This window comes from Perognathus longimembris, chromosome 1 (genome assembly GCF_023159225.1).
Source record: "Perognathus longimembris pacificus isolate PPM17 chromosome 1, ASM2315922v1, whole genome shotgun sequence".
Classification (NCBI taxonomy): Eukaryota; Metazoa; Chordata; class Mammalia; order Rodentia; family Heteromyidae; genus Perognathus; species Perognathus longimembris.
In genome coordinates this window covers 110,748,114-110,774,122 of record NC_063161.1, presented here as the reverse complement: position 1 = coordinate 110,774,122, position 26,009 = coordinate 110,748,114, and the positions used below count along the sequence as shown (strand labels likewise).

At 36.1% G+C, this 26,009-nt stretch overlaps 1 protein-coding gene across 20 annotated transcripts in view; it reads left to right on the top strand.

The window, feature by feature from the left end:
• The window catches only part of Ptprd (protein tyrosine phosphatase receptor type D), a 482,247-nt gene that overhangs the window by 391,567 nt on the left and 64,671 nt on the right, over nucleotides 1-26,009 (top strand). For all 20 annotated transcript variants that reach the window (XM_048348714.1, XM_048348129.1, XM_048347870.1 and 17 more), the window contains one exon: nucleotides 13,924-14,047. In XM_048348714.1, coding sequence (XP_048204671.1) covers nucleotides 13,924-14,047 — 124 coding nt within the window. The remainder of the gene's footprint in view (nucleotides 1-13,923; nucleotides 14,048-26,009) is intronic.

Below are 26,009 nucleotides of genomic sequence, written 5' to 3'. Positions count from 1 at the left end.
TTCATAAACTTTGCCCTTGATTTCAGTGTGTAATGATTCCTTCAGTTTAGTAGCCAAACTATAATCCAAAAACTTAGTAACTAGATGCTTTTAATATTCAAATACAGTGTGGCTCTGGATTTTACTTGAATATAACAGTCTTTATTAGTCATACCTATCCTGTGAAGGTGATGGGCTATTTTTTTTTCTGACATTCAATCAGGGATGTAAAAATCTAGTAGGACTTCCCTTAGAGTACTAACTATGCAAGATCTGTACTTCAAAGATCTGTATTTGCTATATTTGGGGCAGAAAAAGAAAGCCTTCCAACTCTTAGTCTTTTGGGCCTACCTTACGGGGGCAAAACTTGCATTTCCCTTCCTCCTATTCTGTTACTTGAGGATATGTAAAACAAGATTAGGGTGGAGTTTGTGACTTTCTTTTTCCTTAGCAGAATTTCTTAATGTTTCTTGAAATAATGTGAGCAGTTAACAAGCAAAGTATTGTGTTAGCATTGTGATCACAATGCTCCTAGCTGGATAAAACACATGCTTGAAGATATAGATGCAGAATTCTGAAGTATCATACAGACATTTATAAGTTCTTCTCATATCATAAATCACTGGTTAAATTACTTATACATAAGTAACAAGAGTATCTATACTGGAATGAGACAATCAGTCTTTTAGAGCAAGGCCTTTAGAGTTGTTACTTAGCCCATATTTTTATTGCAAAAATTGTTGAATCTCTTAGAGCAAAACACAACCTCAAGTTGGAGCCACTGTTAGACTTACTGCGTGCATTAAAAACAAACACTATAATATAGTTAATTTCCTTAATGAATAATGTGTTTAAAAAACAGCCAGATAAAATTATTTGTCTTTCCCAGAATAAAGTTCTGTCTGCCTCTATTGCATGTCATGAGTAATAATACTTTTTTTATTTTAAGAATAGAGTCATAGTAGGCATATATAACCCCCCTAAGCAGTTTATATCCATCCCAGTGTTTGCAATGCTGCATCTGAGCAGTGCTATTTTTAAGATTCTAACGTACCCAAGGCCTTGTTTTTACAAATTAATTGACTGTAGCTTACCCAATAGAACACTTTCAGTGGCACTGATAATCATCATATGTATTGTAAAGTTGCTGTTTTTATAGCTATCAACATTTGTAGGAAAGAACTTCTGAGGAACATATTACTCTGTTACTCTCAGATTGGCAATCTTTGTGCACATTTTAAGACTTGGTGTGAAGGTATAATTACCAGTGAAATGAGTTTCCAAGGTTCTAAAGACTGCATGGAAATTGGGAAAAAACCCTGAAATTGTTAGATTTATATGAATATGTTTTACATATTCTGTATGCACCTGAACTGGTTTATCCATTTTGAAGTCTACATTGATACACAGTAAACTTTATTTCTGTTCAGAAGTTTGTAATAGAGTTGGGGAAATTGGGACTTGCCAAATGAAATGACAAGTTTCCCTAATGCCTTTAAACAACTCTGTAAGAAGAAATACCAGCCTAACTATAGCTAATTGTCAAATACCTGGTGCACACCGTAAGGCGTGGTGGTCAGCACTCCTGAAAATGTTCGTGGAAGGTGGGAGTAAATTTGAAAATTGGAATTCCAGCTGATCCTTGAATGATTTAGAGAAGCAGAAAGGATACGAAAGTCTTTCAAGCCAGACAAGAAGTATCCCAATGTGAAGAAGTCAAAATTGATTGCCTCTGATACGGACAGGGAAAAACAGAGCCAAAGGCTAGAATTGAGGATTGTTCATTAAAATTGATTATAACCACTGCAGCATTAGTACTGAGCTGGTGTGAAGCCTGAGGCACACCACAGCATGGCAATCCATGACAAAAAGGACTTTAAGCTAGTGCAACTAGAGAGATAATACTAACCAAGTGTGACAGATATGCAGACACAGAATGCAATGGGCTTTCAAAAACAAGATCACCTAAAGAATTCATTAAGCCATTCATTCAGAGATACTCCAGCTAGCCTTCAAAGTTTCCATGAGCATGTATTTCTGGGTTTAAATTGAATTTGCTATTTCTACTTTTGTCTTTTCACACATAAATATGACAATTGTGGAGATTTCTCTTATATTCTGTTTAATATCTACTGCACTCCCTTAATATCAACCTGCCTCTTTTACTGGCAAACTATATTTTGAGCATGTATCCATCTCTCTCCAAGGAGAGAAAACAACACTATAGATGAAGATTGTAATACAAGATGAAAAAATGCTATAATTTGTGTTCTGATTCAGTAAACTATGGTTATGTGGTGAGGCATTCCAGTTCTTCTTCAATGACAGATTTATTGAAGACAAGCTTTCAGAGGGATTGTACTGGAAAGCCTATTAAAATGCTATCCATTAAGTCATTAGAATAGTCATTAAAACTGTTAGTGCAGACTTGTTATTCAGGAGTTATTGGTCTCTTACTGTTCTCACTACTTTCGGCCAATACTATGCTCTATGCTTTGCTCCATTTTGTCCCTTCGTCAGTGCTGAAGAGTGAATGTGCCTCACTTTTCTGTCTTTCACTGCAGAATGTGTGGTGTTTGGGAGATATACAAAGGAGGGAGTAGTGAGGGAGAAATGGAAACCATTTGTCTTTTTGTTCATAATTACATAGGGTTAAGATTGTACTTAATATTCCATGCTTTTGGATTTGATTTTTATGTGCTGAAAGTCTAACCATATAGAAAGCTATAGCTTTCTATACTACAAGACTTGGGAAATGAAAAAGACTATGGTATGATTACATCATTATATATATACTGACTAAGACAACTGGAATTTAATCTTTTTTTCTTAATATATATGGTTTAGAAGTAATGCAATAAGTTTCATTATAAATTTGCTTATATGTGTATATGTATGTATATATGTATGTGTATATATACATACACTCTCTCTCTACACAAATACACATACACACACACACACACACTATAGTGTAGTCATTTGAACATCACACTTAAAAGTCAAAACACCTGAATATAGCAGTTGTGACTCAAGGAAAGCCTCATAGCTTCTTTAAGCCTCTACTTCTTCATCACTTCTGTGGATATGATATTTTCCTCTTACCTCATCCTAAGAATTAAGTCATATTCAATGCCTGGTGCTGATATGATATGCTCATCAACATCACCACCATCTCTATCATCAGCATAAAAAGAAGTTTAGACCAATTCCATTCTATTATTATTTGGAAGAAGATGAGCCAGCCTGTGTTGGCTATTCCATATTCATTCTAGAGTATAAATCTACACACTGCGTTAACTCCATAGATTATAAAGGCCAACTGACAAATTTGCTGTGGGTTGAGTCCTATAATCTGTTCCCTTATGCTAATATAACAGCAAGAAATGGAATATGCAGTGGTTATATATGCTGAAACCTGTCTCTCACTTTGGAGAACAGTGTAGTGCTCACAAATTAAATAACTAAAGAACACAGACAAACACAAGGGAAGAAGTTAAAATCATGAGTATTCACAGCCCAGAGATAAGTGCTAATGTCATTGTGTAAGGAGTTCATGTATATCTGTGTATATATGCAAGTTTATAACCATACATCTATTCTGTAAGAGTAAATGTGCCTTTTTCAACCAAAGTACTGTTTTATAAGCTCTTTAGCGGAGCAGTGAAAGTATAAGTCTTCTCAATTTTATTAGTTGAACAGTGTTGCATTTAGGCAGTCAGCTCTTGTAATAACATTAAGGGTCTCTCCAAACTTTCTTCAGTACTACAGATAATTCTTCAGAGCTCTCCTCTATGTCTATTCAGACAAAAAAAAGCCTTGCTTTTCAATTAAAAAAATTTCAGATCATTTAGTTTCTGCTAATGTCAGAAGACCAGCTTCAGGATATAGATGAGGACATGCCTGGGTTAGTTTTGAAGATGTACAATGGAAGAATCACCAGTCAGATTCCAAGCCAGAACGCTAGACCAGAAAAGAAGATTATCATGATCGCTTTATTCCAGAACCAGTTCCTTAGTTTTTATCTTCTGGGGGCATCAATCCATTAGTTGTATGCTATCAGGATCACACTATTAAGCTGTCATTTTTTTGAGAGGCCTAGATACTCATGGCTCTCATATCCTGGGCTACCACTCTCTGTACACCTTTGTTTCAAACCAGGTTAGATGCACTGTATTCATAAATTATTTGGCTACATGGCAACACATTTGTACAGCTACTTAAAGATATTTTTAATACAGGTTAGATATCTCTGTAGTTTTACAAAAAATAATATTATCATTTTGATATCCTACTGAACTGACATTCTAAGAACGTAAAGATTTCTCTTTGCTGTGTCCTTAAGGCAGCTAAGGAAATGCTCTTTTAGTACAATAATCATACAATAGTCATGAAATAATTCAAGCTGTTCCTTCATCAAGCAATTTTCCTTTGAACTCTACCCACTAGTGTTTTTTTTAAATGAATAGTCAGGACTTCAATATCAAATGAAAAGAGGACACAAAAAACCCACAAATAAATGTGATTACCAAGTACAAAATATATGTTTTCATCTTTGCCAAAAAAGTAGATGAAGCTCATAGATAGTTAGATAAATTGTTATATAATAAATATAATAACAAAAATGTATTTCTTGCCTAGGTTAAGGGCAGTCTTATTCTGACATGCTTCCAGAATAGATACAATTGGCATTAAGGAAAAACAAACATTGTTTACATATTGTGATTGTCCTAGTCAGAGATGTTTCAGTTGAAGTCACTGAGTCAAAGTTGAAGGAACAAAAATGTCTGTCATTCTCTTGAGGACAACTTTGCATTAAGTTTGCACTTAATATTCTTATTTCTGCACATATATGTCAGCATTAACAAAGAATGACAAGAAATTAATACATTTATTCTATTGCTTTAGTATCAAAACCTGATGTTATGATAGCCCCAGAAAAGAAAGGATACAACTGAGAATTTAATGACGCCTATCAGTTATATTTAATCAAAACTTTTGTTTGTAGCCTGTATATAATTGTAATACTCTAATATTCCTGAGTGTGTAACATATTTTACTTCGTATATGTCATAGCATCTGATTTGCCAATGAACTGATTTGTGTTTATAAAGCTTTATAATTTTTAACAACTCATCAATCACTTTTATCTCTTGAAATCAAATAAGTTTAACAACTTTGTAATTACATTATCCTAACCCAAGCCACCTGGTACCTGAAAATTTTTGATACTTTTGCATTTACAAATAACATTTGATATCCTGAAGTGTATTTGTAAAGTGGTTCTCTAATACTTTAATTCTTACAAATGTGAATCTTTCCATCCCTCTCTTATTATTCACTTTACATGAGATAAGATGTGTGTGTGTGTATGTGTAAAAACAAAATTATTGAGATTAAAACACATCACTGCCTTCCTTTTTCTAGATCATAGCCCTTGGAAGTAAGGAATATCTCACTACATTGAGTAATATCCAAACAGTAGACTATACTGCAGAGAAATATAACATAAAAATCCTGGCCATGGTAGCGCAATCTGTAATCTCAGCTACTCAGAAGGTAGAGGAAGGAAAATCATGAACTGGAAGTCAGTTTAAAGCACAAGAAGGGAGACTTCTTAAAATCAAAGTACAAACAAAATTGCTGCGTGATAAAGTTCTTGTATATCAGGCACAAGGTTTAATCCTCACTGGGAGAGGGGAAAGAGAGAGAAAGAGAGAATGTGTATGTGTATGTGTTTTAAATGTCTAGAACTTAACATTTTATTTTTTAATAGACAGTAATTTGAATGGATTCTCTGATTTAAAAAAAATCATATATATACACAAAGTAGTAAAATAGGCCATCTGATTTCCAGGCATTGTTTACCAGGTAGGGTGAACAACAACTCAATGTTTTCTTTGCCATTGCTTTTTTTAAAAATCATTTTGGATTGGTGGAAAATTAAGATACTTCAGTTTGTATTTAGAAGTAAAATGTATCCTCATGGAAATTATCCTTTGTTCCATGACATAATTTAGAAGAACGTGTTTATTAAACATTGTCTCAAACTGGGAACTGGTGGTTCATGCAATAATACTAGTTAGTCAGGAGGCTGGGATCTGAGGATCATGTTTCAAAGCCATCCGGGCAGGACAGGTTGTAAGACTCTTATCTCTAATTAGCCACCACAAAACCAGAAATGCAGCTGTGGTTCAAAGCAGTAGAGCACTAGCCTTGAGCAGAAAAGCTATGGGCAGTGCCCAACCCCTGAGTTCAAGCCCCACCACAGACTTTCCCCTCCCACAAAAAACAAATAAACTTGTCTCAAATAACACTTCCTATTACATGGATAAATGATACTTTGAGGACATTTTATCATTTTTACAACTCTATGTACCAATTCTATAAATGTTATAGAGAAGGTATCACTTTATGTAGACTTCTGTATCTGTTACATAACATAGGCATATTTTTAAATCAAAACATTCAACACCATATAAAGTTGGTGTAATTTCATCCCCTGGAGACAAAAGTCTGACTGAAACATGTTTTGTTACCTTTGACGAGCAAGGTGCATTTAGGAATTCCATTGTAAGTGAGGACAGTCCTTCCATATCCATGTATTTGTTAACATCTGGAGTGTTAAAATTTTTCTGTTTCATTTCTTCACACCTTATGGTAGTCTGGATCAGAGATGCTTCTTACAGAAAAAGACATAGGAAGATCTGGTAACCAATTCAATCAATCAAAATAAAAGAAAATGAGGATACAACCTGATATTTAGATAGCACTGATAGGGAAAAATAATCAGACCCAGCATAATGACCTGCCATAGCTAACCGAGTGCAAAGAGAAACAAACCCAATACCCTGTTCTGACCTGCAGACTTTGCTCAGCATTACTTCCACCTCTGCCTCACATTCCAGTTTCTATGGTTGGAGTCATGATCTTTTTGAAGAAAGTACTCTTTATGCAAATTACAAGCCTTGCCTAATTGTGGAAAATATAGCTCTTCCCAGCTATGCAAGCATGGGTCTTTTTCAAGCAGATACATATTAATTTATTATTTTAAAACTGAGTAAAAAGAATGAGAGTTGGGAAGGAAGGAGGGGGAGGTAAATATTGAGAGAGAAAGAGCAAGCGAGAAGGAAGTAGAGAAAACATGAATATGAATGAGTGAAAAGGAAAAAAATGGCTTCATCACAGAACTACACAATGCCAGATTGCTCTTCAAAACTTTAGAAAATACATGAGAAAAGCTCAGGGCACACCACAGTAAGAAGGAACCAAATACTTTCCTGTTGTTGAACTATGTGGAAAGATAGAATTTCTCTACAAGTTAAGGTCATTGAAAGTTCAATTCCCATAAAAGGATGATTTGACCCATAGTTTGGCTAGTGAAAAAGTTGGCCTAATCCTTCTATATAATTACATTTTTGTTAGTTGTTTTAAGTACACACACACCCTCTCTCTCTCTCTCTCTCTCTCACACACACACACACACACACACACACACACACAGATTCATCCTGTTTTTGTGGTTTTCTTTTGATGAGCTCTAAAGGAATCTTTTGAGGTTTCTCTTGTGGTGGGATAGAATAGAACATAGACTATTGTGTGGTGTATTTTGTATGTGAACTGTATTTTTCCCCCCAAAAAAGAAAAGGTTAAATTTAGTAGACCTGTTAAAGGACTTTTCATTAAGATGATGACTTTAAGATGATCACTATTAGAAAATGCAGTTTTACTCAATGATTCTTCTCTGATGTGTATAATTATGATCACTCTATTCTGCATTTATAATTGTTACAAATCAGCAATGTGATTGAGATTTTTCTTTCCAGCCTTACTTGTAAGATTTCAGTAGAATGAGTAAAGGGTTAATGTAAAGCAGCCAGGTAATCTCCACTTTAGCAAGAGAGGTAGTGGGGCATGGACCCTTGGTCTCAGCCACGATGACCAAAATGTCTTGTCCCCTAACCCAGTTTCTGTATCTACTAACTGTGGAAGTGGGAAAGAGCAATATCACTTAAGTACACATCTGTTTTTGCCATCTTCAGTACTGCAATGATCATGTTTACCATTTCTAGGATTTGTATGAAGATACAATGAGTTAGTACATGGCATGTAAAGACAAAGTGAGCATCAGAAATAGTTTTTAAGTTTCACAACTATGAGATGGCAATATTTATATTTTAATTCTGGCTTTTTGAGTCAAAAGCACAATGCAAAATTATAAATCTACCTGGTAACATGGAGCTTACTTTTCATTTTTCCTAAAAGAGTTAGAGCTCTAGTTGATTAAGAAAAAATTAAAGACGTCAGGCATAGTTTGACTTAAATGCAAAGTACTGACATTAGCAAGTTTCTGTTTGAGACTTTCTCTTTCTTCTGTAAACTACCCACAAAGATTTTCCTTCTATCTATTCATTATTTTTCCTCAGTGTGGCAAAGCTAGAAGTGAACATCTGTTAGTGTTACAATGATTTAGTCAAAAGCTACAGTGGAGTCAGGCAACTTACTAAGAAATGTGCAGACAGGGCTGGAAATGCTTTCTAGCTTAGGTTTTATTTTTTAGAGTCTATCCAGGATCTGTTTTGAAGGGGCTTGTTGACTGATTGGATAAACACACACATACACAAAGGAGTACTCTTGTTTATAAACTAAGTACAAATTTCACATACTTTAGGACCAGTCTGTTAATTAACTTAGGTTGAATAAGCCTGCTTTACTCTTCTCAAATTTACAAAATTCTTCTCAAATTATACTGAAGAAATCTTCACCTGGACTCTAGTTCGGGAAAGCAGTATGTTAGGTTGAGAGCTGAGAAGGTGTGATTTTCAAACAGAAGGTTGTTTGGATAGACTAAGCCAGGTGATGAAAAAAGAAAACTAGAAACAACATCGTAAAAAACACAAAGAATTGATTTTAGTCCATTGGGCAAAGGGTGCTTATTTCAAATTGCTTTGCAAAACATGTGACTTCACCTTGATTTCATATTAGACAGATGCATAGTCATAGTAGACTAGCCAAAATTTGAGGTAAAAGGGAACAATCTCTTCCTGTTCAAGTCAAAATCTGGAGTTTCCTTGTCTATGTCAGACATTTCTTCATCCTCAAGAACCAGAAACAAAGGAAGCTGGAGATCTAAAAAGCAAAGCAAGTTTTTCATCTCTGTCCCCTAAGGAAGAACCACAGAGTGAGTTTTAAGAATTAGGGTCTTATTCATCAATGATATAGCTGCCTTGTTAGCATGGATATTGGAAACATGATTTCCTTCAATGAGTTTTTTAAAAAATATATCTTTAAGGAAACATAAAAAAATGTTAGTACACCTCAACAACTTTCAAGATTTATTCTTTACTGAGTTTACTGCTCTCAGCATTCTGACAAGCTTGGAAAATAATGACCTGTGCTGTGTATCGTTAAACGTTCAGTCAGACAGATAGATACAGATGGATGAGTGTTGTGTTGCACAAAGACAAGTCAGCATTATTTAATCAATGTTTGTTTGATCCGTGTAAAATAAGTATAAATGTAAGCTGCAGCCCATCTGTTTCATCATCCATGTGAAGCCAACCTCATTTTTAAAACTTGATTTCTTATATAATTGTCCTAGAATGACACAGGACACTGAGTTGGGAAGAAATACCATTCACGTTGGCGAGGTAAAGAAGAATCCTGGAGAGCAGTATAGGTTTTAGGTTGAACTTCTCCATATTTCAGTGGCACTCTGGACAGTCTTAAGAAAAACAACATCCTGACTTTGTAATTACAAGCTGATAATTAGAAGCTGAGCTTTCAACTCCTACAGACATTGCCTTGAGGATAAGTTGTCTAAGTCTAGCTATGCAAATTTAGCCACCAAGTTAGCATTGTACCTGCCATGAAGAAGGTGCTCAGTAAGATTTATTGCATTTATCTTTCTTTATTTTCATTTCCTCAGCAGCCAAATAAAAAGTAAAAAGAGTACCTAACCTCTTAACCATTGAGAAATGTAAATCACTGCACAGTAAAGCATAATGAATGACCTGAAAGCTAGTGTAATTATCCTGCTACTTATTCTCATGGAGCATGCTTGAAAGCCTAAACATATTAGCATACTCCTCATTTTTCCAAGTGGCACGCTGTTCATTTTTCTAATACCAGTTTTTAAAATCTTCAGTGTAGCTACCATAGAGGGAAAAGGGACCCAAAGGTAGTGACCAACTAGTCTAGGTCACAGTGGGGAACAGAAGACAAGAGACCTGCTAGCCCAGGGTAGAGCCTTAGGTCTGGTTTTCACTTGGCAGGTGACTGAACCTCCCATATCCCTAAACAAGTAGGAGATCGCCAATCCATTGAACATATTGCAAGAATGGAGGAATGGAAAAATTGAACAGAGGTGCCCTATTGTATGTTAGATTTCAACCCTTCTAGGCTGAGATAAGTTACCAAGGACTGAGCAGGACTGAGAATATGTGGCAAGAGCTGAAATGGGCATGAGTTAGCAAACAATGTCTTTGAGTTTGTAAATGAAACCCCATTATCATAATAACATGCATGCCACCATTCTTTACAGAGAGATAGGTGATCTTCCTCTGGGTAAGAACAGAGCCCTTAGGGGAATTAATGTCTTTCCTCAAAACACTGTATGTCTATGATCTTAGTAGTTTCCTAAGATATTTGAAGGAATACTGTGTAAGAGGTTTGTGTAGACAGCAGTGTTCCTCAGGAGAAAAGGAATAGCAGAATTAGTTATCATTACAGCTTTACACACTTAATTTCTATATCATATGGCAATGAGTGTTACATACTAACATTTTGGTCCATTTGTATATCAAAGTTCCCTGAGTTTGTTCTCCAACTTTCATATTACATAAAGGAATTGCTCTATATTTTCTCATCATGAACTGTTTTCAAGAACATTTCAATCATGAGTTCAAATTGTTTAAATCTTTTATTAAGCCACATGCTGAGCCAGCCACAAGTATGCAAAGATAGCTATTGACATGTTGGCAGAATTGTGAGGAAAGAATTTATAACTCAGCTCTTAACTTGCCCAGAGCCAGGAACAGAACAGGAGCCTAATCTGCACATGTGCTTTAAAAACCGGCATTGACATCAACCTAGAATAGGTTGGAAAGATTCAAGGAAGGATTTCTGTCAGAATGAAGATATTTAAAGGTCTAGATTGGAAATGCCACTTATGACTCTCTACCTGAGATGAATGTGAGAGATTTCTTGGTCTTGGAGAAGAATTGCTTGTGTAGACAAGGTTGAAGGTTGAATTGAAGGCTTCTTCCCTGACTTGTGAGTGCTTCAGTTTTATAAGCCTATAAAATATTTGGAGAGGATGATGCTGATCAAGGAAAAAATACTTCTCCCTGGAAAAATAAACTAGAAAGTCCTTTAATAATGTTATTCTTTAGACCCTAATAGCATTGTTCTTTAAACTTTACTATCACTGTTCTTTAAACTCAAAAGTCCTGGACTAATTTTTGAACACTAGTGAATGATTGGCTCTTATATAGAGATTTCCACAGTTGGGTAAGGAAAGGAGGCTGCATATTCCTTAGCAAATGAGAGGCTATAGTATATACTTGTTGGGGCCTCTGGGACCCCTTTTCCCCTACCTCCAGGGGAAAATGCCTGAACCCCAAAAATATGAAAGAGACTCAGCCCTACCCCTCCCACTGGCAGAAGGAATACAGCATATCTTTGTGGACTTTGCTGAGTCTCCTTCCCTGCCAGCCCCCCTCATGTGTCTGACGCAGGAAGAGAATCCTGGGGAGACAGCTTGATGGTTCAATGGGTCTCACCCACCCAGGGGGCGGGCAGAAGAATTTATTATGGTGACAAAGGCTGAAGGGGAGGGACTTGGGGTGATTAAGTGATTGGATGAGCTGGGCTGCCCATCAGGTGATGTCATGAACCTTCCCCTGTGGGCGGGGATTACAGCCCCCCAAGAGCTGGGTCTCTGTAGATGGCACACACGTGTTTGCCCCCCAGGGGTGGGGGCTTCTCTTCCTGTTACAGACGTAAGGGGAGGGGACAAGCTAAAGCCAACTGTGGCCTCTTAAAGGCACAGCTGTCCCCAACATATACTGCTGAAAATTTCAGCAGCTTTGGGGGCTATGCAAAACTATTAACTTGAATGGCTTAAGAGTTATACTATTGTGCTAAACTTTGTCTTTTTTACTTTATTTTTATCTTATTGCTGGCTCTTAGGCTTGAACTCAAGGCTTGAGTGCTTTCCCTGAGCCTCTTTGTGCTTAAGGCTAGTGCTTTACCACTTGAACCACAGAGCCACTTTTGGCTTTTTTCCATAGTACTTTGTTGGAGATAAGAGTCTCATGGATTTTTCTGTGCAGGCTGGCTTCAAACCACAATCCTCAAATCTCAGCCTCTGAAGTAGCTGAAGTAGGCATTAGCCACCAGCACCCAACTTGAACTTTGTCTTTTAACAGAGTATATTCATCTTTAATGTTGGGATAGGTGTTGTATGTGTTTTACTTTCACATAGAAAAACAACACCAAAATAACTACTAAATTTTCCTTTAATTCGTTAACATTTTTCACCTGAACTTAAACCTATTTTAGTGTTATTTGTGAAAGCTTGATTTTGATCTTTTCAAATCATGTTTATATAATTACTTAACTCACATTTCCATTAACCATGAAATGAGAAATCTTAAACTTATATGTGCATCCTATGATGAAGGAAAATGTGTTTTGTTTACTGTGGCATTGATAGAAAGTAAAGCATCCCTTCAAGCTTTATAATCAGGCCTGAATTTGATCTTGAAAACAGTGGCTCAACTTCATTAGAAACATGTACATTTGTATAATCTGTAATGTTTATTTTAGATTGTAGAATAATTTGGGTGAACTGAAGCTGTCAAGTAAAATATTTAAAATATAAAAAGGATTTAAAATAGGGAAAAAGAAGTAAATTAGATAATATAATGACAATCCATGATATATGAAAAAGCTGTAATGATAAATAGAAACATAGTTAGATTCTGTTCACATTGGATTATAAATTTTCAATGATGATTTTGGTTTTCTTGCTGTTGAGGATTAAGGGGCTTGAACTCATGGCCTGAATGCTGTCTTGGAGCTCTTTTTTCCCCCAATGTTAGCACTCTTCCACTTTGAGCCACAGTCCCACTTCTGGTTTTGAATGATTGATTGGAGATCAGAGTGTCATGGGGACTTTTCTGCCTGGACTGGCTTTGAACCATGATCTTCAGATCTCAGCCTCCTGAGTAGCTAGGATAACAAGCATGAGACAGTGGCCCCTAGCACCATGATGATTTTTTTAATGATTTCCCTTCCTTACTCTTATCGGTAACTATTGAATTATACAAATTGCCAAAGTGTATAATATATATATAATGTTTATATATATGTCTATATGAATGTTCTATGTATAGAATTTATATAATATGTAATTGTATATATAGGTGTGTGTATGTGTGTACACAGACATAGCCTTAAGTTCTCATGAAAATGTAACGTATAGTAGCAGAACCAGCCATGCAGCTCATACTCAGTGGAGTCTATGAAAGACTAGTCAAGTTTAGGACTGAGTTTAGGTCCAGATAAGAAAAATAAAGGGGAATAAAGGTAAAATAATGTTCACAGAATCCCAAGCAATATAAAGCCAAGAAAACTCATAAACTAGAACACCAGAGAAGGAAATGGCAAAGTAAAAATAGAAACCTGCTTTCCCAATATTAATAGAAAAAATATATTGATTTTTAAATCTGAAACAATGTTAGTGACTATTGCTATGTGACTATGTTAGTGACTATCACTATGGTTAATCATTTTACCTTTGTGTCCAGCATCACAGAATCATCCTGATAGAAAATGGCTTCAAAATTTATTTTCAAATCATGTTTATTACTTGGGATAAATGCCTGTAATTCTGTGGCATCCGGTATTGATTTTGTGTGTGCTGTTTTTCTTTTAAAGTCAATTGACCCTGGGCAGCAGTTCACATGGGAACATTCAAACTTGGAAGTAAATAAACCAAAGAACAGATATGCAAATGTAATTGCATATGATCATTCCCGGGTTCTCTTATCAGCAATAGAAGGTAAGGAAATGCTCCTATTCTTTATACCACTATTTTCTGAAGCTTAACTCTGTATGTGAGACATTGATGTAAGTAGGCTCAGATCCAGGTACTTTTTTCTTTTTCGTACAAATATATCCCCAACTGGAGCCCAGTATCTCTGCTACCAAAGGATACATGGAGGGTACCAGAACAAATGAGAGCACCCTTCATCACCTTACTGCTTTCAAAGAAAGGGTCACCAAAATAATTGACATTTTGGTGTTGAAAGCAAATGAGGTTGACTATTTTCCTCTTGACTATTAAAAGCATCATCAAGAATTCTATGTTCAACATTCAGCATTTTGCAAGTCTTTAGCCTATAGATTGAAAAGTCCGAGTTTATAATGCCACTGAAATCTTATCCTGTGTCATATGAGCCAAACCTAGGCCAACTCCTGCCCCATATTCCGTCCATCATCATTGTGTGTCTAGAAATGTTCTACAGTGTCTTCATGTTTGAAATTTCACTACTCATCCTCTTACAGGTCAGTCATAAAACATTAAGTTGTACTAGCTTCAGGCACAGTCTATTTAAGGATTCTAAGGTTCAAATGTTTGCATCTATACTGGCTTATATGTCTCTTTCCTCTTTTTAGTTTTCCTGCTTTCTAAATCTATGATAGCTGACACTTTATCTGCTAACTCTAACCATGTCCTACCTGCCTCTTTAGTGCCCAAATTTATTTGAAAGCAGGACTCTCCTTAAAAGCTTCCCTAGTAAGCATCAAAGTTAACAATACATTTATCTCCTGATTTGGGGGGATTAGAGAAATTTTTGAGCATTTGAGCAAGCTCATACCCAAATCTTCCTGCATCAAAATGGCATTGTGTGATTTTCAAAATCCACTTATTCTGCTGGTGGGAAAATGCTATCATCTCTTTACCAGAAGACAAATATACTAATTATTCAAAAGTTAGCAATATTCCATAGTCTAAAAATTTATTAAGTCCATCAAACTTCACCACTGTTAATTTAGGCAGGACAGTGTCAAGCACATAGTTGCTTCTTTTTGAGATGTTCTTGTACTGATTGCCTTACAGATGAAACTGTAACCCCTCTATACGTCACTTTAAAAATAAAGAAATGGGGAAAAAAGAAAAAAGGTATATGTGTAAGAAAGAAAATACAATTAATATATATGGCTAATTAGAATATAGGGTTTATATTTTCACTCATGTTTCCAATTTTAAAGTGTGAAGTGAACCGAAAAGCAAGCATGAGATCACAAGCTCTCTGAGAGAATATTGAATTAAACTTTTCCAACTTACAGGAAACCAGTTGAAGTGGCTCACCAAGTCATAGAATGGCACGAGATAGGACTTTTTGGTTTTGATTAGCTCACCCAAGAAATACTAATAGGCTTCATTCCAGCCTAAGGTGGGGCAACTAGTAGTTCCTGAATGTTAAATTCCTAAATTACCCAGGCAGGCTAGTCAAGCATAACTTAGAGGCCAAAAGCATTTCAATAAACATCCATGGAAAGTGGAAAAGAGTTTGCCCAATGAGATCGTCTAGGGAGAAACATAACCAAGTTCTAGTCCCTTAACCCATCTACAAAAACTTGTGCTATGCTAAAAATAAGTGTGCTTCTCACCCTAGCCGTGACCTAATTAAAAGTGTACACCTTTCCTAAAAACTATCCGAGCACTTACAAAATAAAATGTAACCAAAAATTAGTGATTTCTTATCCCAAGTCTTGTTAAATTATCTCCATAATACATATAAAAACAAAACCAAATCACAAAGAGAAGAGCTCTTTTTTTTTTTCATTAGCAAAGAAAGGTAAATTACACAAATAAAATAGTTTAAACTGTATCCAGGGTACTTAGATGAGATACAGTGGTAGGGGGGATTCAACCACAGGAAAGGAAAACAAGAGAAAAAAAAAAAAACAAGGGGGTGGGGGGGGTGGGGGGAGAGGTGGGAAAATGAGGGAGGAGGTAACAAGTAGAACAAGAAATGTACTCACTGCTTTTCATGTGAATTTGTAACCTCTCCGTACCACACTTTGACAATAAAGAAAAATTTTAAGGTATTTTAATGTTTTATATTGTTGGCTAGCCTTTTCTGTATTACAGTATTATTTCCACTCAGAGTTACATTGCTTTCCACTACAACTTTGTCTACTTTTGCCAGTATGTCATTATTTTCTTAACCTGTTATTTCCCACACAGAGCAGAGAAGTATGTTGAAAGTCCAAAAAATACCTCCTTATACATTTATTATGATGCTTAGAAATTTATGCTCATTTTATTCATACACTGTTTTTGTGTGTAGAAGCAAAAGCACTCAACTCGAGTTAAACCTACCTTTTTATAGTTCAGTGCTCACAAATACACCCTAAATCTAGAGCTGACCTAAAAACTTGAAGTCTTTCTATTTGAAGTCTTACACAAAAGGTTAGGAATATTTAATTGAGGTTTATGGGGTATGCAGAGAGCTTTAATCTAGATTGCAACCATGAAGAGCATTTTATTTTACACTAAGCCCTAACCAGCCAACTTCTTAGTCATCCAGGAGACAATGCTTCATTTGGAACCACACAACCAGCCACTAACTGAGGCTGTTCTAGAAACAGCTTTCATAACATAGAGCCATGGTTTCAGTATAATAGAATGTAAAGGGGCTGGGGATATGGCCTAGTGGCAAGAGGGCTTGCTTTATATACATGAAGCCCTGAGTTCGATTCCTCAGCACCACATATGTAGAAAACAGGGCAGAAGTTGCACTGTGGCTCAAGTGGCAGAGTGTGCTAGCCTTGAGCAAAAAGAAGACAGGGACAGTGCTCAGGCCCTGAGTTCAACCCCAGGACTGACAAAATAAATAAATAAAATAAAATAAAATAAAATAGAATGTTAAGTGACTTCATGCACATTTATAAAACTTGATGTGATTGTGATTTGTTGGTGTTCCACCTCGAGGACTAACTTAAATTAAGGGAGAAGGTTTTAATTTGGGTGTTGTGGGTATTTTTGAATTCTGTCCCAATGAATCTAGAGGCCTTTTTTATCTGATTTTTCAAAGGAGTTGATAGAGGTCTCCATTCTTGGTGTCTTTGTTTAACAGAGTAAACTTTTACCTTTCTTCCATTTGGAATATGACAGGAAAAATGAAGGAGTCAGGAATTATATGTGGGCATCAACTTGCTTATAAAATTCTTTCAAAGTGGTAACATTTGAGGACATTTTTCCAAATTATGCTCATTTTATGAATGCTGGGAAAAGTAGAAAACCAGCTGAAATGAATCATGAAAAGAAAGGCCTTTCAATTGTTGAATTTTAGGGTAACAAACATAAAAGCACAATTAATTTTTTGACAAATTCATTTGCCATTGGGATACCCTCGATGTTTAAGCAGTTGTTAACAAAAAAGAGTAATTACTGAACAAGAGAAGGGATAGAAGTTGCTTTAATGATGTAAGATGGATATTTCCAAATGAAGACTGGAAGGTAATATTAGTCTATACACAGACAAAATGTTAATAGTGTATTTCATCTTATAAAATCCAGAGTTGTTCAGAAAATGAACAAGTAAACAGGCTAGGAAACAAGGAAATCCAATGAGCTAAGCAAACATGACTTCTCCAAGTATTAGTTTTCTCAATTATTATCTCTTTTATTTTTGACTTGCAAGAGTTATCTCTATGTGGGTTGATATCTGTTCTTTTAGGTACTACACATAAGACACGAATAAATATTTGCTTAATATGTAGTTATCCATTAGCCATGAGAAAACAAATGCAAAGCATTGGCTCAGAGTAGTCTCCTGTATAAACAACATATCCCATGATAGAATCCAGCTTTGGTGATTTCTCCAAGGCTTCCCATCACCAACATCACCAACAGTAACCAACAGTACCTTTCTACTGGTAGAGTTAGTGGCCATTTCTGAGTCTCATAGTGTGGGTGCAAAAGCTAACCTTAGCTATCCACCTAAAAAAGACTATGTTGTCCTTTGGCATTAGGCTGATAGATACTACAAACATCACATTCTGTCTCTTCATCTTCTATTTCCTGGTATAACTCACCTGAAAGAGTGACACAGCATCAAGTCATCAGTGATCCAAATACATGAGAGCCATTTCACTGCAGAACTGAGATCAAGTGCATGCATGCCTGCATCTAGAGGTGACCTGCTCAGCTCAGCTTCCTTGGCCTGTATCTTCAGTTTTTTCCAAGCCCAGGAATATCCAGGAGTGGCAGAATATCATAATACCTTAAAATAAGCAAAAATGAATTACTGCATTCTTTATTTTTTCTTAAAAATAGGTCTTGTTATAAAACATAATTCCATTTTTCTGCTTCCTATATTATATTTGTTAGCAGGACTATAGTTAATGTATCATTTAAAAGTTATATATATAACTGTTAACTTTTATATAAAAGTTATATATCTATATCTATATCTATATTTATCTATCTATCTATCTACTAACTATCTATCTATCTCCCAGTCTAGAGTGAACTCAGGGCTTGGGTGCTATCTATGACCTTTTGTGCTCAAAGCTAATGCCCTAGCACTTGAACCACAGCACCACTTCCAGCTGTTCTGAGCAGTTCATTGGAGATATGAGTGTTACATCCTTTCCTGCCCAGGATGGCTCCACACGTTGATTCTCATCTCTTTCTCCTGAGTAGCTAGAATTACAGGTGTAAGCCACTGGCACCCAGCTGGTATTGACTTTTAAATGTTTTTGGACAAGTATAAATACAAAGGAAAATTAATATGGTGCTTTTTTCTTCAGCAAAGAAGATAACTTCTACTAGACATGACTATCATGGTGTCTATGCAATGGGTGATATCATGCCATACATTTGATGTGTATAACCTATCCTATTAAACACTATTTCAAAAGCTAGTGCCATCTGAATTTACAGATGAGGAAACTAGAACATTAAGGAAATCATTTTTAATAATTGATAGCTAATAAATGGAAGACCCAAAATACAAATATATATTACTGAGACACAAGGCTGATTTTCTCCTCCGTAGACCATTGGGAACCACATTACTTTTGAAGTCATGATGTCTGAAGTCTATGCATGTTATACCTAATTCAAAATCAATGGCTAGAGTGACTGTCTTGGAATTTTGAAACACACATTTTGAAACATTTATGATTGAAACCGTAAGGCTAGGGTTTTCACATTCTTGTCAATGTTTATTTTTCTAAAGAACCAACTACATCTAAATGCATTTCTGATGGGTTTGTTATTTGCTTATTATCACTTTGTTTAGTATCTTGAGAAGAATACTAAACAATAAGAATATTACTGGAAACTGAGTCTTAGTTTAAGCAGTTACATGGCCTTGGCGGTTGTCACTTAGTGAAGTTAACAGTAACTCTTTGGAAGAGCTGGGTGCATTGTGAACTTGCTGAACATTTAAGGTTTCACTCATAGCAAGGATCACTAGCAGGTTGAATTTGCACACTCACTTCATGGTGTGCACTCACACCCAACTCTTTGTGTCTTTATTCTGTTGATTGACAAAAATGACAAATAACAAAAGAAAAACACATGTGGTAGCCATTCTGTAATGTACTGTAATTCTAGAGCTTATTACACTGTTTTGTTTATTCTTAGTAATATAGGGGTCTGTGCCTTAGTATGCTTGTGTTGCTACAATAAATTGCCACAGATGGGGCAATGTATAAACAACAGAAATGTATTTCTCACATGTCTGAAATCTGTAAAGTCTGACATCAAAGTTCCAGTAGGTTGGGTATCTGAGGAAGGCCTAGACCTTCAGCTTCCTAAAAGGTGCTTTCAGAGAGAAGTTCAGAGTTCAGATATGGGGTGGTAACCAGTCCATTTCGTTCCTTTCTAAGAAGCTTAATCCCATCCACAACAGTGCTTCCCCAAGATTTAAAGAATTTCTAAAGTCCCAATTTTTCAAAAGCACATTGGAGATTATGCTCTAGTACATAACTTTCAGGGAACATAATTGGACCACAGTGATCTCTGGCTGACTTTTTCATAAGGGAAAAAGAATATGTTTAAAGTTGTGCAACATAAATATGTTTACTCACTGTTTTAACAGTGCCTTCATTAAAGGGTCTAGGTGCTTCTCAAGAAGAATCCATCTCGCAATTCTTGCTTCTGTAAAAGTTACTAAAATCAGTTACCTTGCTTCAGTTTCCTCATCTGTGCAATGGAATTAAGAGTTCCTACCTCTGACTATTAATATATAGGTTAAGTGATTAATGCATGTGAAACCCTTTAAAGAATGCCTGGCAACAAGAAAATAATATGTAATAAATATTGGGAATTATTCAGATGATCATTAGTGCTATGAATTTTAGTGCTCCTCTTACCATCAAATGGAATTTGTTTTGTAATTGATCTATAGAAAAATTAACTATCAAAATGAGAAAGCTTGGGTTGGGGATATGGCCTAGTGGCAAGAGCACTTGCCTCATATACATGAGGCCCTGGGTTCAATTCCCCAGCACCACATATATAGAAAAGGCCAGAAGTGGTGCTGTGGCTCAAGTGGCAGAGTGCTAGCCTTGAGCAAAAAGAAGCCAGGGACAGTGCCCAGGCCCTGAGTCCAAGGCCCAGGAATGGCCAAAAAAAAAAAAAAAAAAAATGAGAAAGCTTCATATATACATATGACTATTCTGTGAAGCCAAAAAAAAATTAGCTGGAGCTTGATAAATGGAAACAAGATTATAATAAAATTACAAATTTCAACACAGAAGAATGTTTTCATTTAAAAAGCAATTCAAAATATATCTTTTGCTGTTAGATTTGCATAATAGCAATTCAAAAGAATTCCAGTGTAAATAATATAGATGATGTTAGAAAAACTTGATTACTTGTGAGAAGGGGAATTTAGCACCTGTAAAATGAGAAATTGTCTTACAGGAAATTAACCTTCCTAATTTAATAAATAAACAAACACCCCAAACCACTGTTATTTCTCCATAGTGTTGATTCACCATGTGCCACTCCACCCGTGGCCTATGGCTCTGTGTACTCTTGGTCTGTCTTTTCCCACTCCACCAAGTCTTTCCCAATCCATTCAAACAGCTGGCAGCATATGTCAACCTGCCCTTTGATTTTACTTTATCCCTATGCTGCTATCTTTTTTCTTTTCAGGCCATATCCAGTAATCTGATATACTGATATATTTTCCATAAGTCAAAACAAAACAAACTAGCACAAGAAACCCAGGAAAATAAGATTGTACAATCTACTTCCCATTCTAGAATATAATGTTAATACTTGTGACTGTAGATGTCTTATATGAAGCTTTGACATGAAAAAATTGTTAAATATTTGTCCCAGTAAAGAATTTATTTGTTAGTTTCCATGTTCCTTTCTTATATCATCTCAGTAAATACCTTTCTCCCTCACCCCCCATTCTCTCTCTTCTGTTCCCAGTGACTAGTAAATAGTTTGTGGACACCTTAGTGTTTGTTTTACTTAGTCCTTAATATTCTGTTAAAGTACTGAATGAAGTTTATTAGCATATATACCCCCTTATTGAAAAATCCTACTTTTGGGCTAGGGATATGGCCTAGTGGCAAGAGTGCTTACCTCGTATACATGAGGCCCTGGGTTCAATTCTCCAGCACCACATATACAGAAAACGGCCAGAAGTGGCAGAATGCTAGCCTTGAGCAAAAAGAAGCCAGGGACAGTGCTCAAGCCCTGAGTCCAAGCCCCAGGACTGACAAATAAATAAATAAATAAAATCCTACTTTTATCAATTCCATGCAATCATTGGTTGAATTGAGTTCATTTGCCTCCACTTATTTAGGACATCAATCACTGGTTGATGAAGATGGCACAGTTCTTCTTGCGTTTCCAGTCTTCTATGTTTCAAGTTAGTTATTTACAAGTGTGGCACAGTTTAATCCTTTTATTTTATAGTTATTTTTTAATACATAAAAGCACCTCTTTGTGAGGAGCAGTGCACAAACATATTTTTATAGCTTAATTTGTCTTAAGAAGCCAGCTAGATGGGATTTAGCTTGGAAATTCAGATCAATTTCACAGGGTGTTTGCAGTCTTCATAAAAATGATCTAATTAGTGTTGTGTGACTGGCTTTCTTCTTCATGCAGCTGCGTACATGATACCAGAATATATGACTTCCTGCCTCCTGCTTTAACCTATAACCCAGAAAAGACAAGTATATATTTAAGAAATGTCTGGTTGTATTTTATTATTGTTGTTTACTTTTTTATTTTTTCCTCATGAAACCAATCAAAGTTCAAATCAGGCTGAGTTTATTTTTTTCTCTACTGTCTTATCTCAGTTATTGGATTTTTTTTTCATTTCAATTGCACATCTTGGCAGATTTTTTAAATGATCTACACTTGATTTCTCTAAAGCAGTGGAGAAACCTACATGGCCTATGGTATGGATCTGTTGTGAGAATGTATACATGGTTTATAAATGGCTGAGAAATTGTAAAGGAGGAGGAGGAGGAGGAGAAGGAGGGGGGGGGAGGGAGGGAGGAAGGGAGGGGAGGGAGGGAGGGAGGGAGGGAAGAGGATTTTCATCTACTCCACTGATGTTTCTTTTCTGAAAAAAATATAAAATCTAGAAAGGAAGCTTCCCAGTTTGGGAATTACATTTCATCAGTAAAGTATTTAGGAATGAGTGGGCTTATTTCATTTCTATTTGTTACATCAGTTATAATAACAAGATCCATATGGCATTTTGGAAATTTCAAATGTGCTCACTCATTTGACTCTCATAAAGAGTATTGGCTCGAGGGTTTTATGATGATACTATCTATTCATCTATTTGTGATGAAGAGATAGGATCTGAGAGTTTCTTTTAGACAGACTTCTGACTGGCATATCCATACTTCATTCTGACTATCTCACTTCTAGAAAATAACTATCAATTTGGCTATGTAAGCTAACTGAGCCCCAATTTTGTGATGTAGCTAAAAAAGTATGCTGCCTTGACCCAAGCTCTGCAAATATCTCTGTGATTTGAAATGACTTCTTTATACCAGGGGTGATCATTCTCCAACCTGTATAGCTAATCTTGATGCATATTCAAAAATAGTTCAACCCCCAAGTTCCTCCTCTATGAGTTCGCTGAGCCCAGCCACCTCATAGTACAGAGGTGTAGAAAGTTACACAAGATGACAAAGAATAATGAGAAGGTACAGTTGTGTTCATATATGCTTTGAACATTAGCTCTTGTTCTATTAGCTAAATATGGAGATGACACTTCCCACAGAGCAAGGCATCTTTTTGAAGAAATTCCTATGTGTTTTCTAGAAATGAGAAGGGTAAATTGCCAAATTGAAGTGACAACAGGGGATGTTATAGTACTATGTCTTTGCAAGAAACATGTGCCTTTTGTGATGTGTCCCATCTGATGTGCTGCATTTTGCCAGTCCTCATGGTGCTGTGGGTGCCTGTAGTAGACAAAGGAAGGACAAAGAAGGAATATATCTTTTGAAATTAAAAAAAATTTACTTGTAAATGATTATTGACTTTTGTTTCTCTTGTTTCTGGTTTAGCTAGTGTCAGCAAAGTAAGTATTTTTCTGTATTGCAGGTTATGAACATTGCAATTTAGGTATTAGTTAGCAATTCATTTGGGGGACGTTTGCTTGATTACTTACGTGTTAGAGTTGAGGAGGGCCCACAATTTACTAAATAAAAGGTAATTTATGTAGATATTGGGTTGTATTTAGGTTATATTTAGGTATTAGGTTTAGTACTTAGGTTGTATTGGGTCTGAGTCTTTCAATAGGGAATTAACTGTTTTACCAAAGAACAATTCCTTTTTACACCTAACTTTTACTTCATTAAAAATGTATAGAACTTAAGGGAAATTACTTACCTGAGTTTTGGAGCCACACTGTGAGGTGGAGCAGGTCAAAGTACTGGGCATATAGGACCTCTCCCTCTCCTAGTATATTCTGCCTCCTAGTCATGGCTGTCTCAAATTCACCCTTACTTCCTAAACTCTGGGAAGAGAGCTGCTTTCCAGGAACATTGACTAATAGCCACTTACTGGCCAATTCTTCTAGTTTTTAACCCTACCAGCTTCAAATCAAGATTCAAAGTATCAGTCTTGCTCAAATATCCCATCTCAGCACATCAGTAATAGAAGCAAGAGGAGGCAGTTTATAAGACCAGAATGTGTTCCTAACTAAACTAATCAGAGAGACAAAAAATCTATCCATTTGCTGCTAAGTAACTGAAGAAATGTCCAAATCCAAGAAAGGTAAAAAACCTACCATAAAGGCTGGGAATATAGCCTAGTGATAGAGTGCTTGCCTCGCATACATGAAGCCCTGGGTTCGATTCCTCAGTACCACATATACAGACAAAGCCGGAAGTGGTGCTGTGGCTCGAGTGGTAGAGTGCTAGCCTTGAGCAAAAAGAAGCCAGGTACAATGCCCGGCCCTGAGTTAAGGCCCCAGGACTGGAAAAAAAATACCATAAAGTGACATTTTAGGACTCAAAAAACCTTGAAAGACTCAGTTCATCACACTTTATTTAGCAGATAAACGTTCACAGGCCTGGAGAGGTAGAATGGGTAAATGTCAAAGAGCAAACTATCTGCAACCCTGGACAGTCCTGGTTTCTTGATGAGTTTCTCTAGATCTTTAGCAAGTGCTTAATATTGTCCCAAGACTCTAAAATTCACACATGATTTTTCCCTATGTACATACTGCAGTACCAAGTGTGAACCTTTCTCTTGTGATTACTTAAGTTCACATTGACAAAATAATTCATGTACTACTTGGGGTCCTGCTAACGTCAAGGTAGGATTTAATATAGATTTTTCATAATTACAAACAATAAGGGAATCTTTAGAGGTCAGGTGATAGTGTGACCAAAATATTTATTCCACAGCTAGTTGAGTGTTCTTATGGGTACTGTTGCTGCTTATAAGAATGCCTCAACCTACTCTTCCTCAAATCAGTAGAAGAAAAAATACCTTGTTTTTAACATTGCCATGACCAAATAGTTCAGATAGTATATTTCTTGACATTGTACCATGTTTTCAAGATTTTAAGCATTCCTTAATAATTAATTATTCCTTAATAATTAATAATTAATTCCTTAATAATTAATTCTTTGGATTGGAAGAGTTTCTTCTTTCTAGGATTTTCTCTCCTACTGATATCCAAGCACACCCAGTGTCAATGTTTGGAAGCCCTGTGTTCTGTAGCTCAAACTTATATGAGAAAAATGGATGTCCTTGCATTTGAACCCACAGTAGCTTCCCAGCCCCTTGTGGACCAGAAAGAGAATGGTTGAGTCTCAAGTCCATTCCAAGGTTTATTATTCTGCTGGGAAAACTCTGACTCGTAGTTTATAGCAAATAAAAAGAGAGCATACACTTTTGTTCACGTTGCCTAAATAGCTGTTTGGCATAGTCTGCTGTACCTGAAGAAGAGAGGAAACTTTGCCAATAATTCATCTGATTACAATCTCTCTATTTAAAAAATGGATCGAGTTTACTCTCAGACTTAGCATACAACACAAACATTCAGTCTTGAACATAAAGTAATGTTTTCCAGTGTCTCAGAAAAATACAGTTCATTAAGTGATGACCAAGCTGAGACAGAAGACTGGAACATGTTGGTGTAATGTGAAGTTGGAGTCTAGGTCAACTACTACTACTTTTTATATTGGGACCATTTCCATGGCTATTGTTAACTGAAGAATATCCATGAAACAATACATGGGAAGTCATGAAAACCTCAATTTTACAAATGCAGTAGACTGGCAATGAGCATCTGTTTTAAGAAGAACTGACTTTAAAACACATTTCCAACAGCAGGGCCAATGTCCTAAGATTACTCCAATTACTAGCCTATGCCATTTACAAGCATCTTTGTCACATTCCTGTTATTTTAACTACTTCTCTCCCAACCAAAAATGAAACATAAACCAATCAATGAGAAAACTTGACCCAATCACTGTTGTTGGAGAATTGAAACAAGGTC